The 12,993-nt window shown below is 36.5% G+C and overlaps 1 protein-coding gene across 3 annotated transcripts in view; it reads left to right on the plus strand.

Moving 5' to 3' along the window:
- The window catches only part of TLK1 (tousled like kinase 1), a 182,329-nt gene that overhangs the window by 91,576 nt on the left and 77,760 nt on the right, over window positions 1-12,993 (plus strand). For 2 of the 3 annotated variants that reach the window (XM_027557899.1, XM_027557909.1), the window contains exon 3: window positions 2,280-2,351. In XM_027557899.1, coding sequence (XP_027413700.1) covers window positions 2,280-2,351 — 72 coding nt within the window. Of the gene's footprint in view, window positions 1-2,279; window positions 2,352-3,388; window positions 3,458-12,993 lie in introns of all 3 variants that reach the window. The other variant, XM_027557920.1, reaches the window with a different exon arrangement.

Raw genomic sequence — 12,993 nt, forward strand, 5'->3', positions numbered from 1 at the left:
GGCATTTTGATAAGTTTATCTGTGTCTTCCATGTGATGAGAAATCAATTTTACCAAACATAATATACTTTATTCATAGTTTTTTCCTTGAATAGCTGAAATATGTTGCTCGGTTTTCTTCAGACAAAAGTAAAGTGTTGCCTTTGGAAAATCAGATGTTGGCCTTCTGGCTGAATTCTTAAGTGTTCGTGGTGCTCCTTCAGTCAGTAGTTTCAGATTTTGGTTTCTGTTTTCAAAAAAGTTTTTTCAAATTGCAATCTTTACTAATTTGTTCTCTTGTAGTGGTGTTTTTTAAAGACTTCTGTTACTGGAATGTTGGATCCTTATTACTTTATTAAGTGATTGCTTTCTCTCACCCTTTTAATCTCTTCAGTTCATTTGATTCCAAAACTGTTCCTCCTTTTTACCTTCTTGTTCTTTTAAAGCATTATCTGTTGTATGTATTTTCTCTTGGGTTCATTCAGGTTTAATCTTTATTTTTGAAAAAAAAAAAAAAAATTTTTTTTTTTTTTTCAATTTCTGATACTTTCCTGAATTCCATTACCTTCTTAGTTTTTTGACATCTGATTTGTGTTATTATTTCATGTCTTGAGTCATTTTCCTAGCTCATTTTGAAATGGTTGGTTATAAATTCATCTCTTTAGTGGGTGTATTTTCCTGGTATGCTTTTATTATCAGGATGTAATTCTGTGTCTTTTGCTTTTTTCCCCCTTATAATTTCATGTGATTGATCTACATCATTTTCTTGCTTTGGTTTAGGGTGGCATTTCTTACAGAGCTCCCTCTGCTGTTGTTTTTGGGAACTCTTCAGAAGTGTGGCATTTGCTTTCTAAGATTTCTAAGGCTTTGCTCTCTTCCCCACTGTTCTTATTTCTTTATATTCATTATACTTAATGTGCTCAATTCCGATTGCATGCTCAGTAGTTTATGCTCATTGGGACGCTGTTAGTGAGAGATCAGTTTACCATAGAGGCTAACTGCTCCAGCTTTAGACTTCAAGTAGATGCAGAAATCCTTCCAGTTATAGCTATTTGGGGAGTCTCTCTTCTCAGATGTGTCAGACACTCTGTTTCCTTCTGCTTCTTCTCATACAGTGCAGGTTCTGTTGGTGATTTGTTCCCACGTACTATTTTAGGGAGATTTATGGAGATTCCTTGTCACCTGGTTTTGTTGTAAACATAGGTTTGGGGGTTTAGGGATGCTCAGAAACATTGTCACTGCTTCCATTGCCCTGAATCTTTCTAATTTATCACTCTTTAATTTCTGTTTATGGTGTTGCCTGTTTCTAATTTGATAATCTTGTCTTAATTAGATTATAAATTCCTCTTAAATAGTGCTTGAATCTTAGTTCAAGTACTGTTTTGTGTTAAAAATAGCCTTTACAGCATAGCCCTGGACATATATGCAATATGTCCTATCAGTCATCAATTGGAAATTTGTCAGTCTAGCGTAATTATAGGCTAATTTGCAACCTCGTAATGGTAGGATTAATAGTTACTCTTACAGATTGAAGGGAAACATAGAGCTATCAGCTGGCCGACCTGTCCAGGAAGTTCATTCATATGTCCTCTTTGGCATATATGCTCTAGTCTGGTCTAAACATTCCTGCAAGATATCGATCTAATGTACTAATATTTCCAAAAAGTCCACAAAATAATAAGCATCATAGAAACATATAGTAACATAGAAAATGTTATTTGACAGAGATAGCTCATTACTGTCACAGTCCAAAATATTGTAAAAGAAATTTAGAAACTCTTCAGTGAAGCAGTTAACATGGTCAAATTAATAAAAGATTCTTTTGAAAGACTAATCCCAAACAAAGAGAAACTGAAGATTGACCAATTTGTTTATATGAAGAGGCAAAGGGGTGAGGATGAGATATGATAGAATTTGCTAAGATTGTGGTGGGAATTAAGGAACACAAATAATACTTTTAGTTAAAGGAAGCATTAGATTAGTTTTTATTGGGAAGTAATTTTAAGGCTCTTTTTATCCTAATAACGTCTCACTTCTTTTGCTCCTGAATCTGATAATCTAAAAAATCAGCTAAGAAGTCAGTTCCTGAAACACGATAGAACTTTATTGATTTAATAAAACATTCTAAGCTATATTGTTATGACGTTGGTGTTTTTTTTTTTTAATGTTTCTTATTTTTACTTCATTTGTCTTCCTTATTTAAAGGAATTAGGTTTTTAATTCTAAAGATAGATTGTTTACTTTGTAATATGTTCCATTTAAAATTACTCCTAATTTTTACCTTTAAAAAATCTTTCACAGGCCTCAACAAATAATGAAAGCTCTAATCACAGTTTTGGAAGCTTGGGATCTTTGAGTGACAAAGAATCAGAGGTGAGTAACTTCATTTTAAATATGTTGCTATTGAAGGAAAAGTTGGAATCACCTTTTTTAAAATTAATTTTTTTCCTCCTTTAATACTTGTGCTAAATGTTAATCTTTGTTTTTTATAGGAGCATTTTATTCTGTTTTAGAAGCATAACATTAGACTGAAGACTATTTGACATTAGAAAGAAAATGTAATTTCTTTGGTTATGTAGATGAACTTTTATATTAATGGTATAGATGTTCTTCAGTTGCTAGCCATTCATGATTCTAAGAGATGAACGTGATTTTTGTAATATGTTGTTTTTCACCGTTTTCTACTATTTCTTGTTATACTTCCCTCTTAGTTTGGTCCTGAGTAAAGGTTTGTTTACTTTTTGAGATACAGATACACGTTTTTTGTTTTCTTTTTGAAATTTCTTGTGGGATTTCATGCTATTGGTTTTCACTTTACATGGTTAAAAATATCTGAAAAATTCCTTCCTTTCCCACCCACTTACTCTTCCCACTAAGAAAATACATGGAATTTTATAAGTAGGTATTTGGATCCATGGTATAGTTCACGTTGAGCATGATGTTCTTGATGGCATTTTAAAAAATATTTAGACAGGAGGTTCTTTGAGTATTAGCATTCATTTGTTGATGCTACAACTTCACTTTTTGCAAATAAAAGTCTGTAATACTTCTTCTCAGATTACAGAGTTCTGTCACTTACTTTTCAACATTTGTGTGTGTGTGTGTATGTATATTTCCCCTGTCAGTGTTAACTTATTTCTGTTTGACCCATTTTAGTCTTTTTTCTGCTTGGTTTAGTGTAGATTTATCACATGATAATAATACCAATAGGTCATTAGCACACTCTTAGCCATTTAGTGTGGTGTTCAGTGGAAGGAGAATATTAGCAGCGGCATCTTTTTAAGCCCTGTTGTATTGAAAGCATCTAGGAATCTCTAGGTAGACAGTTTTGTGGAGTTCTGTGCAGGCACCCTGACACTCCAAAGGAGTGTGGCATAGGGCTCTCACTCATCAGGCTTTCCCTTCCACAGAGACAACTGGCAGGCAGCTGAAAGGACTGTGCAAGTGACGGGACTTTATCTGCAGTAGGTTCCCTTGAGGTAAGCGTTAGTAGCCCCTGTAGCACCAGATTATCACAGTTTAGCTTTTTTTTTTTTTCCAAATTAATACACACTGAGTCCTGAAGAATTGTAGGTTTAGATCTTGTCAAAGTACATTTTTTCAAAAACCATATCAAGAATGTTTCTTGGATTTTGGAACATTTCTTGATATTTCCACAGGTTTGGGTCTATGTAGTAATTTCACATGCCTCCTCTTTCATAGGGTTTTATGTTATGAAGGATAATAAAATAATTTTAGATATTTCTCTTTTATGTTCACTAAACCTGGTGTTTTTGATAGATTTTTCTTTTTTTTTTTTAATAGAAAAACAGGAAAAGTTAGATCACCTGTAATGGTTATATATTTATGTCTTCCTTTTAGGTACCCATATTCCCAAATAAGTTGTAGATGCAATATTTGAATTCTTCCAAAAGAATCAGTTTGAAAGAAAATAACCAAAGAATTCTAAGGCTCACTTTTGGCTATATTTTTATGTTAAAAAAAAGTTTTTTTAAGACCTTAATGGTATTTGCACTGAAATACAATTTGGTTAACCGTTGGATGTACTTGGCTTTCTTTTGACATTTGGGGTCACAGTAGAAAATTTTCAAAATCTTTTGGCTCTTGCTGTTTTGTGTTCAGCATCTGGAATTTTTACAAAATAATGGTTAAGTGGCATAATATTTTGGAAATGACTACAGATTATATGTTTTCCTTAAAATTTGAAGAAGGAAATTTGGGGGCAGGGGTTTGTCTTTTAAGAAGTGATTTGTCTGGAAGACTTTGTTTCACTATGAGATGGCTCAATTAATGATTTCCCTTGGGGTGATACTTCATATACATCACAGAACAGATTCTCATAGGTCATGAAGTAAAGTTGTTGAGAGCAAAGAGCTACAGGATAGAAATACTTCTTTTTTCCCCAGTACACGTAATAGTAAAGTTTATGTAGTATTCCATTGTCTGCTGATGTCATTTTATTCTTTTGGTAATCCATCCCCTGAACCATAACATTTTTTATTTTTTAAGATAATAGTTTTTGTTTTTATAGACAGCAGTAGAAGGTTTATTAATTTTTTTAATAGCATTCTCTACCATCCACCCCTACCTCACCCTGATCTCCATTCTCTTAGCTTTTCTTCCTGCTATTTATTTCCACATTATAATATAAATATTATGCATATCTTGCATTTTTGGTTCATTGATTGGGCATTTTACTTCCTTTTAGTATTTATGAAGATTTTAGCCTACTAATAATATCCCCCTGGTTTCTAACCTCTTCCCAGTACTGTTTTTCAGACACTAAGAACCTCTTGTTTTCATCTATCCTTTTACTATTAAAAGTGAAAAACATCTGATATTCACTGTTAGGTTGATTACTTCAGCTGAAATTTTCATTGTAGTTTATATGTGAATCACTTCATGCATGAGCTTGCCTTTTATTTCTAAATGTAAAATTGTAAAACAAAAAGGGTTGTCTTTTAATGAAATTGTCCAGTCTTGGATGAAAGAAATTGCATCAGTCTTGTTTTGCTTTATTTTACATCACTCTGGGGCTGTTCAGCAGACTCTAAAAATGTAGTTTCAGTAAGCATTTATTACATATCTGTTATCTTCTAACCTCTATGTCTAAGCACAGAGAATATAAAAATGAGTAGGACACAGTTCTTGCTTTCACATGAGATCAGTGTCTAGTAGGACAAACAGTTCCATAACCAGTGTGGGCTGTGCTACAACAGATGCAAGCACGAGGTACTATGGGAGGAAAGAGCAAGAAACCTCTAATTCCATCTGCCTGCAGGGGAGAGGTAGGGAAAGAGGAAAGAGAGGTCTTCCCTCAAAGAAGAGATGATAGTTGAGTCCCTAGGAAAGCCTGTGGGCTCATCTCAGAGGACAAGGACAAAGAATGAGAAGAAAGCAGGCAGCGGTACTAGGGTGTGCTTTTGCGTGGAAGTATGGCGCATGGCAGGCTGCAGTCCATGGGCTCGCAGAGTCGGACATGACTGGGCGATTGAACAACGACAGCATGGTTTTGTTCAAGATGTAGGGCCGTGATTATCAGTCCTAACTGTCCTTTAGCTCATCTGAGGAGCTTGGGGGAAAAAACAAAAACAAGCTGCCTAGGTGATTCACCTGGTTTTCCGACTTCTTATGTAGAGAAGATAATGCAAAAATGCTGAAAGATAGGCAAAGTCAGAGTTTGAGTGGCCTTATATTTCATTTCTAGAAGATGACAAGAAGGGAAACAAGACAAGTAGAGATGAAGAAGGCTCCTTAAGGGGGCAGTGAATAGGATGAAATGAGAGGACGATGAAACCCAAGTTGGGAAGATCATTTAGTTAAGGAATGCTGTTGCCTTTACAAAACTCCAGGCTTAACCAGAGAGAAAATTTCAAGTGGGAGTTCTAATTACAGTGCTCTCAAGTTTGTGTTTTGGACTCTGCCTTCTTCGGATTCTCTCAACTATTGATACTATAACCACCCAGGCCCATGCTGCTCAGACTTTAATGTGCAAGTGAATTACCAAGGGTTCTTACAGATCTGGAGTGGGTGTTTGCATTTCTAACAAGCTCTCAGATTCCACTAGATTTTAAAAGAACAGGCTTATGGACTCTGTGGGAGAGGGAGAGGGTGGGAAGATTTGGGAGAAAAAAAAAAGACCATATGTATTGTACTATGTAGTTTTCCAAAGAGCATTGACAACGTATATATTTCTGTATAACTATTTCCTATAGTATATTAATTGTGCCAGTGGTGTGATATACTTGACTTATGACTGTGAAATCAAAAAAGTTTATATTTAAGTGAATGAGTCTGCTACTATATAATGTTTTACATAATTAAAATAAATTTCCATGTGTATGTAAAAAAAATAAATAAATAAAAGTAGGTTTTGATGACTGAATGAGGGTAGAGAAGGAGAGGGAGGAACCTCAGATTATTTATAGGTAGTTAGCCTGGAAAATCCCATGGACAAAGGAGCCTGGTGGGCTGCAGTCCATGGGGTTGCTGAGGGTTGGACACGACTGAGCGACTTCACTTTCACTTTTCACTTTCATGCATTTTAGAAGGAAATGGCAACCCACTCCAGTGTTCTTGCCTGGAGAATCCCAGGGACTGGGGAGCCTGGTGGGCTGCCATCTCTGGGGTCGCACAGAGTCAGACACGACTGAAGTGATTTAGCAGCAGCAGCAGCAGCCTCAGATGAATGATAATGTCTTTGAGTGAGATAGACAACACAGAAGGAAGATGAATGGGTTAGCATAAAAGGTAACACATTAGATTCTGGACAGTGCTGAGTTTGAATACCTGTGAAATGGCCAAAGCAGAGGAAGCTATCTGGAGCTCCAGAAGGAGGTTAGATTGAAGATGAAGACTTAGTGGGTTTTGGCACACAATAGTGCAAAGACATTATTTGCCTTTTTTATAGTATCGCTAAAACATATTTGGCTTGTAAATTTTCATTTCATCATGAGTTTACAGTGAAAATTTCCAAAGGCTGTAAGATTTGTGATGACATCATTACTGATGATTTATTGATTGTGTACTTGTGTGTTCTGGTGTTTTTAGTTTTAACTACTAAAATGTTAAAACGATAGTTATATCCCACATAAACAAAGACTCTTTGGGGTCCTCAACAATTTTTAAGTTTGTAGACAGGTTTTGAGACCCAGAAGTTTAAAAACCGCTTTTAAAGATGAACTCATAGTATATGTAATGCTAGGAAATGTGAGCAGGCAAGATGGGTGTGCTGGAGAAAGAGTAGGAGAAGGTAAAGGGGTGGATACAAGAGGAGCCAGCAGAGAAGGAGAATAACAAGGAGGATTAAATGTCATGAAAGTCAACTAAGATAACAACTAAAAAGTGACTAAGAATTTGTCACTTAGGCTTAGTGTTAGTAGCCTAATGAGAGCAAGATGCCAGATAGTAGTTGATTAAGGAACAATTGGACAGTGAGCAAATATTGACTGCTCCTGGAAGAACCTTGACTGTGAAGAAAGGGAGGTGGTATCCAGAGTCTTAACAGACTTGACTTATTATGTGCTAGGGAGAGGATCATAGCAGACCTTTGATGGGACAGGGACAAGCAAAGTGCTGAAGAGAGAGGAGGAACTAAAGTAAACTTTGCCCAGAGGTGGTATGAAGTTACAGACTCAGTGGACAGGGTTAGTTGTGGATAGGACTGACTAGGAACAATCTTTCCTCTGATCAGTGAACTTCCATACCTGATAACCTTTCTCTTTTTTCAGAATGAAAATAGAGAATATCAACTGAAGGAGAGAATCTTGAGTGGATTGTGGGTGTGAGGAGAATAATAAAAAAAAAATTTATGGGAGAGACAAGGAAGGAGCTTACAGGGGAGAGGAGTCACTCACCTTACTTAAGTGTCTTAGGATACCTGAAGGAATTAGAGACATGGTCTGTGTGCCTTACCTCCTGGCAGATAATTATTATTTCTGGCAGAAAGTACAGATTATTTTATGAGGATTAGATAAGGAGCCCATGTTTCCTTTTATCAGTGTTTTCCACCCATTTGCCATTCTCCTTGCAGGATCCTTTTGTCTCCTTTTATACAACTTCTTTATAACCTGAATCATAGTTGAACAGTTTAAAATACATACTATCCTTTTCTAGAACTAAACTTTTTTCTCCCCTTCCTTCTGGGTAATTATCAGTTCTTTTACCATGTATCCACTGGCATTGAATTATTGTTTATTTTTTGATCCAAGTGCATTTGGGGGGATATTTGATTTATTTAGGATTAAGGATTTTTAAGTTACAGATACACAGAAGCTGGAACAGTTGTTGCATCTAAACATTTAAACTTTGGTGCACTTTCAGAATTGTAATGATTGTAATGAGAGAGGAATATGGTATAGATACATTGCCTTGATTGTCTTCAGAGAAGTGTCAACAACCTCCGATATGTAGATGATACCACTCTAGTGACAGAAAGCGAAGAGGAACTAATGGTGATTAATGAAAGCCATTTTATGAAAGAAGATCTAATTAACTTTCTCATTTGAATTTAATTTCTAGAAATAGTCGTGATATTTAAATCCAAATTTTCCCCCTCCTTATTTGAAATGAAGTTACGGTGTTGAAGACACTTTGAAGCATTAATGCTTAGTTTTATTCTTTTCTAAAAATAATTTTTAAAAGGCCACGTTGTGTGTGTTCTTACTTTCATATTTTGGAGGAAGTAGAAATCAAGAACACTAGGGAGTCAGAACTAAAACAACCTTACTTGGTTTTGCTGCTGCTGCTGCTGCTAAGTCGCTTCAGTCGTGTCCGACTCTGTGCGACCTCATAGACAGCAGCCCACCAGGCTCCCCCGTCCCTGGGATTCTCCAGGCAAGAACACTGGAGTGGGTTGCCATTTCCTTCTCCAATGCATGAAAGTGAAAAGTGAAAGTGAAGTCACTCAGTCGTGTCCGACTCTTAGCGACCCCGTGGACTGCAGCTTCCCAGGCTCCTCCGCCCATGGGATTTTCCAGGCAAGAGTACTGGAGTGGGGTGCCACTTGGCTTTAGGGGTGCATTATTTTCATGTTTAGAACAAGTCATATTATTTATATAGTTCTTTAATAGTTTTTTAATTTAAAAATCTCCTTTTTCGTATTAAATTATGCATAGCCATATATGAATTGATTAAATGGTATGATTGATTAAATATATAAATTGATTCCCTGGTATTTGTGAATTGCCTGGATTAGGAGAGCATTTTCTGTTTTTACCTTTGTTTTAATGTACATCCCCATCTCTACGTTTTTATATTTCCTTTTGTCCTCTACATATTCTTTAGCTGAAATGTTTCCTCCATGAACACTTAGTGACCTTAGATTGATTGGAAGTTATGATTTTATTTGAAAGTAGAGGTAATACTTGGAGAAGGAAATGGCAACCCACTCCAGTGTTCTTGCCTGGATAATTCCATGGACGGAGAAGCCTGGTAGGCTGCAGTCCGTGGGGTTGCACAGAGTCGGACATGACTGAAGCGACTTGGCAGCAGAGGTAACACTGGCCTTGAGTTTCAGGTTTTAGATTGATTTTTAAAATTCATATAAGTTTTACTTCTCTCTCTTCCTATATACATACATACCTACACAAACACACATTATAACCTGGACAGACCTTTTCTTTAAAATTCATTTAAGTTTTACTTCTCTCTCTCCCTACACACACACACACATACACACGTTATAACCTGGACAGACCTTTTCTTTAAAATTCATTTAAGTTTTACTTCTCTCTCTCCCTACACACACACACACACACACACGTTATAACCTGGACAGACCTTTTCTTTAAAATTCATTTAAGTTTTACTTCTCTCTCTCCCTACACACACACACACACACACACACACACACACACACACACACACACGTTATAACCTGGACAGACCTTTTCTTTAAAATTCATTTAAGTTTTACTTCTCTCTCTCCCTACACACACACACACACACACACACACACACACACACGTTATAACCTGGACAGACCTTTTCTTTAAAATTCATTTAAGTTTTACTTCTCTCTCTCCCTACACACACACACACACACACACACACACACACACACACACACACACACACACACACACACACGTTATAACCTGGACAGACCTTTTCTTTAAAATTCATTTAAGTTTTACTTCTCTCTCTCCCTACACACACACACACATACACGTTATAACCTGGACAGACCTTTTCTTTAATGTCCTAGTTTGAGGACCCAGTAAGAAAGAAAACTTGAAAAATTAATTTAGTGGTGTATAGTTAAATGTCAATGAAAGTTAGATTTTTATACCTGTTTCTCCCTAAATGAATTACTTTGTTTTTTACTTTATTCTGTTTAAACCTACTCAGTTTCTAAAGATTGTTAGATATCTAGTTTTACTGTCCTCATCAACTTTAAGAAATATTCTTTGTGTCCTGTAACCTGCATTATTTTCTGAAATGTTTTAGCCTGATTAATGACCTTTGTGGTGTTCTGTTTGATTTAGTTCCTCTGTCTTCTTTACTTATCTTCCACTGGCAGTATTTTCTCACGGACTTCTTACTATAGTACTTGGTGAGATTAGTAGGATTTTGTATCACCAATAAAGACATTTTCTCAGTAGGGGAATAAATGTGTTTTTTTCTCTATTAAGACTAATAGTCAAACTTTGAAATTATAGTTTCTGTGAAATACTTGGAATTACTTGGAATTTCCTTTTATTTAAAAAGAAAAAACTGTATTCAAATAGTCTACCACTAAACATGAAAGAACATGGTTTTTTCTTCTTTGACCTCATCCCATGGCATGTGGGAGTTAGTTCCCTGACCATGGATTGAACCCACGCCACTCCAGTGAAGGGTGGTGGAAGTCCCTAAAGGACATGTTCTTACAGGAAGTATATTCAGTTAGAGTTATGGAGTATCCAGTGCTAAAATATGTTATATGACGAGTTCACAGCAAAGGATGTGGTCTATCCTGGTTGACTATATGTCCTTAGTGTCTTGGAAGGAAAAACACTGGAAGTCAAATGTTGGCCCAATACTGACTGGCTCTGTGTTCCTGTTTCCATAAAGGTGGAGGACTGTGTGTGTCAGAATCACCTTTCCAAAATAAACACACTTAGGCTCCCTTCTTAGAAACTCTGATATACTCTGTCTAGATTATTTTTGATTTCTTGTAAATCAATAAATCTTGATTCTGTAGGCCAGTTATTTAGTTGGAGAAGGCAATGGCACCCCACTCCAGTACTCTTGCCTGGAAAATCCCATGGACAAAGGAGCCTGGTAGGCTGCAGTCCATGGAGTCACTGAGAGTCGGACACAACTGAGCGACTTCACTTTCACTTTTCACTTTCATGCATTGGAGAAGGAAATGGCAACCCACTCCAGTGTTCTTGCCTGAAGAATCCCAGGGACGGGGGAGCCTGGTGGGCTGCCGTCTATGGGGTCGCACAGAGTCGGACATGACTGAAGTGACATAGCAGTTAGCAGTTTATTTAGAAAACAAACAGCTGTTAAAGGTCCCCCCACCCCTTTTTTTTAGTGTTTCCCTTTTTTAAAAAAGTACATTTTTAGTGGGGGTGGGTGATTTTTAGAGCAAGAAAATTCTAAGCTGATAAATGAAAACAATATTTGAAGAGAAAAATTCCAGGTCACTTTAACAATGAAGACATACTTTAAAGTGGACTCTGGTATAGCACTTAAGCATCATAGAGGCATAGTAAGTATTTGTTGAATAAATAAATTTGATAACAGCCTTTAGTTGTCACATAATACACAAGCAGTTTTTGTGTCAACATATAATTCTAATGTATTCATCAAACCAAGGTTTCTAAACATTATTGACTTTGGGGGTGGGGAGAGAGTTGTCATGTGTAACATAGGATACTTAGCAGCATCTCTACATGATACATTAGATATCTGTAGCCCATCCCCCGGCCCCCACCCCGAGTCGTGGCAACCGAAAATGTCTCTGGATATTGCCACGTATCCTTTGGGGTAGAGGCAAATGTCCTCTGGTTGGGAACCACCCCATTAATGAAGGAGGGAAAATAAAGTTTTAGCATGTTACATGTGGAGCTAGATGACATTTCTGTTTAAGTTTCACCTCTCTTCTGTGAAAACAGAAGCCCAGAGAGGTTAATTTGCTACATATAGTAAGTTAATTGTTAAAATTCTCCAGCGTCTTATTTGAAAGTGAAGCTTTCAACTATTGTTCTGTGCTCTCTCTGTATAACTAAAGTGGTATATTACTTATAAGTTAATGACCCTAGTTAGTCTTTTGAAAAAGAGTGGTATTCTTTTTTGGAAATATTTAGTTTTAAGATGATTTATCATATTCATCAAATTTGCCAATCCAGGATATGCTGGACTGACAGAACTTCACAAATGTTTTTTTTCTGACAAATATGTTTTCACACTTAAGTACATTCAGCACCAGTTGACAATACTGAGAAATTTGGTTTTAGTATCTTATACAGGCATATACCTCAAAGATACTGCCGGTTTAGTTCCATACCACCACAGTAAAGCAAATACCAAAATAAAGCGAGTCACATGAAGTTTTTGGTTTCACAGTGTGTATAAAAGTTATATTTATACCATAATCTGTTAAGTGTGCAGTGGCCTTATATCTGAAAAAGCAGTGTACATGCTTTAATTTTTAAATACCACTTAAAAAATGCTCACCATCTTTTAAGCCTTCAGCAAGTCATAATCTTTTTGCTGGTGGAGTGTCTTGCTTCAATACTGATGAGTCAGGGTGATGGTTGCTGGAAGGAGGCTCTGGCCATTTCTAAAACAACAATGATGTTTGCACATTAATTGACTCTTCTTTTTGCCATTGATTTCTCTGTAGTAGTAATGCTACTCAGTTCTGTCCAACTCTTTAGAACTCCATGAACTGTAACCTACCAGACTCCTTTGTCCATGGGATTTTCCAGGCAAGAATACTGGAGGGGGTTGCCATTTCCTACTCAAGGAGATCTTCCCAACTCAGGGATCAAACCCACATGTGCATCTCTTGCATTGGCAG

The sequence above is a fragment of the Bos indicus x Bos taurus genome, chromosome 2, assembly GCF_003369695.1.
Source record: "Bos indicus x Bos taurus breed Angus x Brahman F1 hybrid chromosome 2, Bos_hybrid_MaternalHap_v2.0, whole genome shotgun sequence".
Taxonomy (NCBI): Eukaryota; Metazoa; Chordata; class Mammalia; order Artiodactyla; family Bovidae; genus Bos; species Bos indicus x Bos taurus.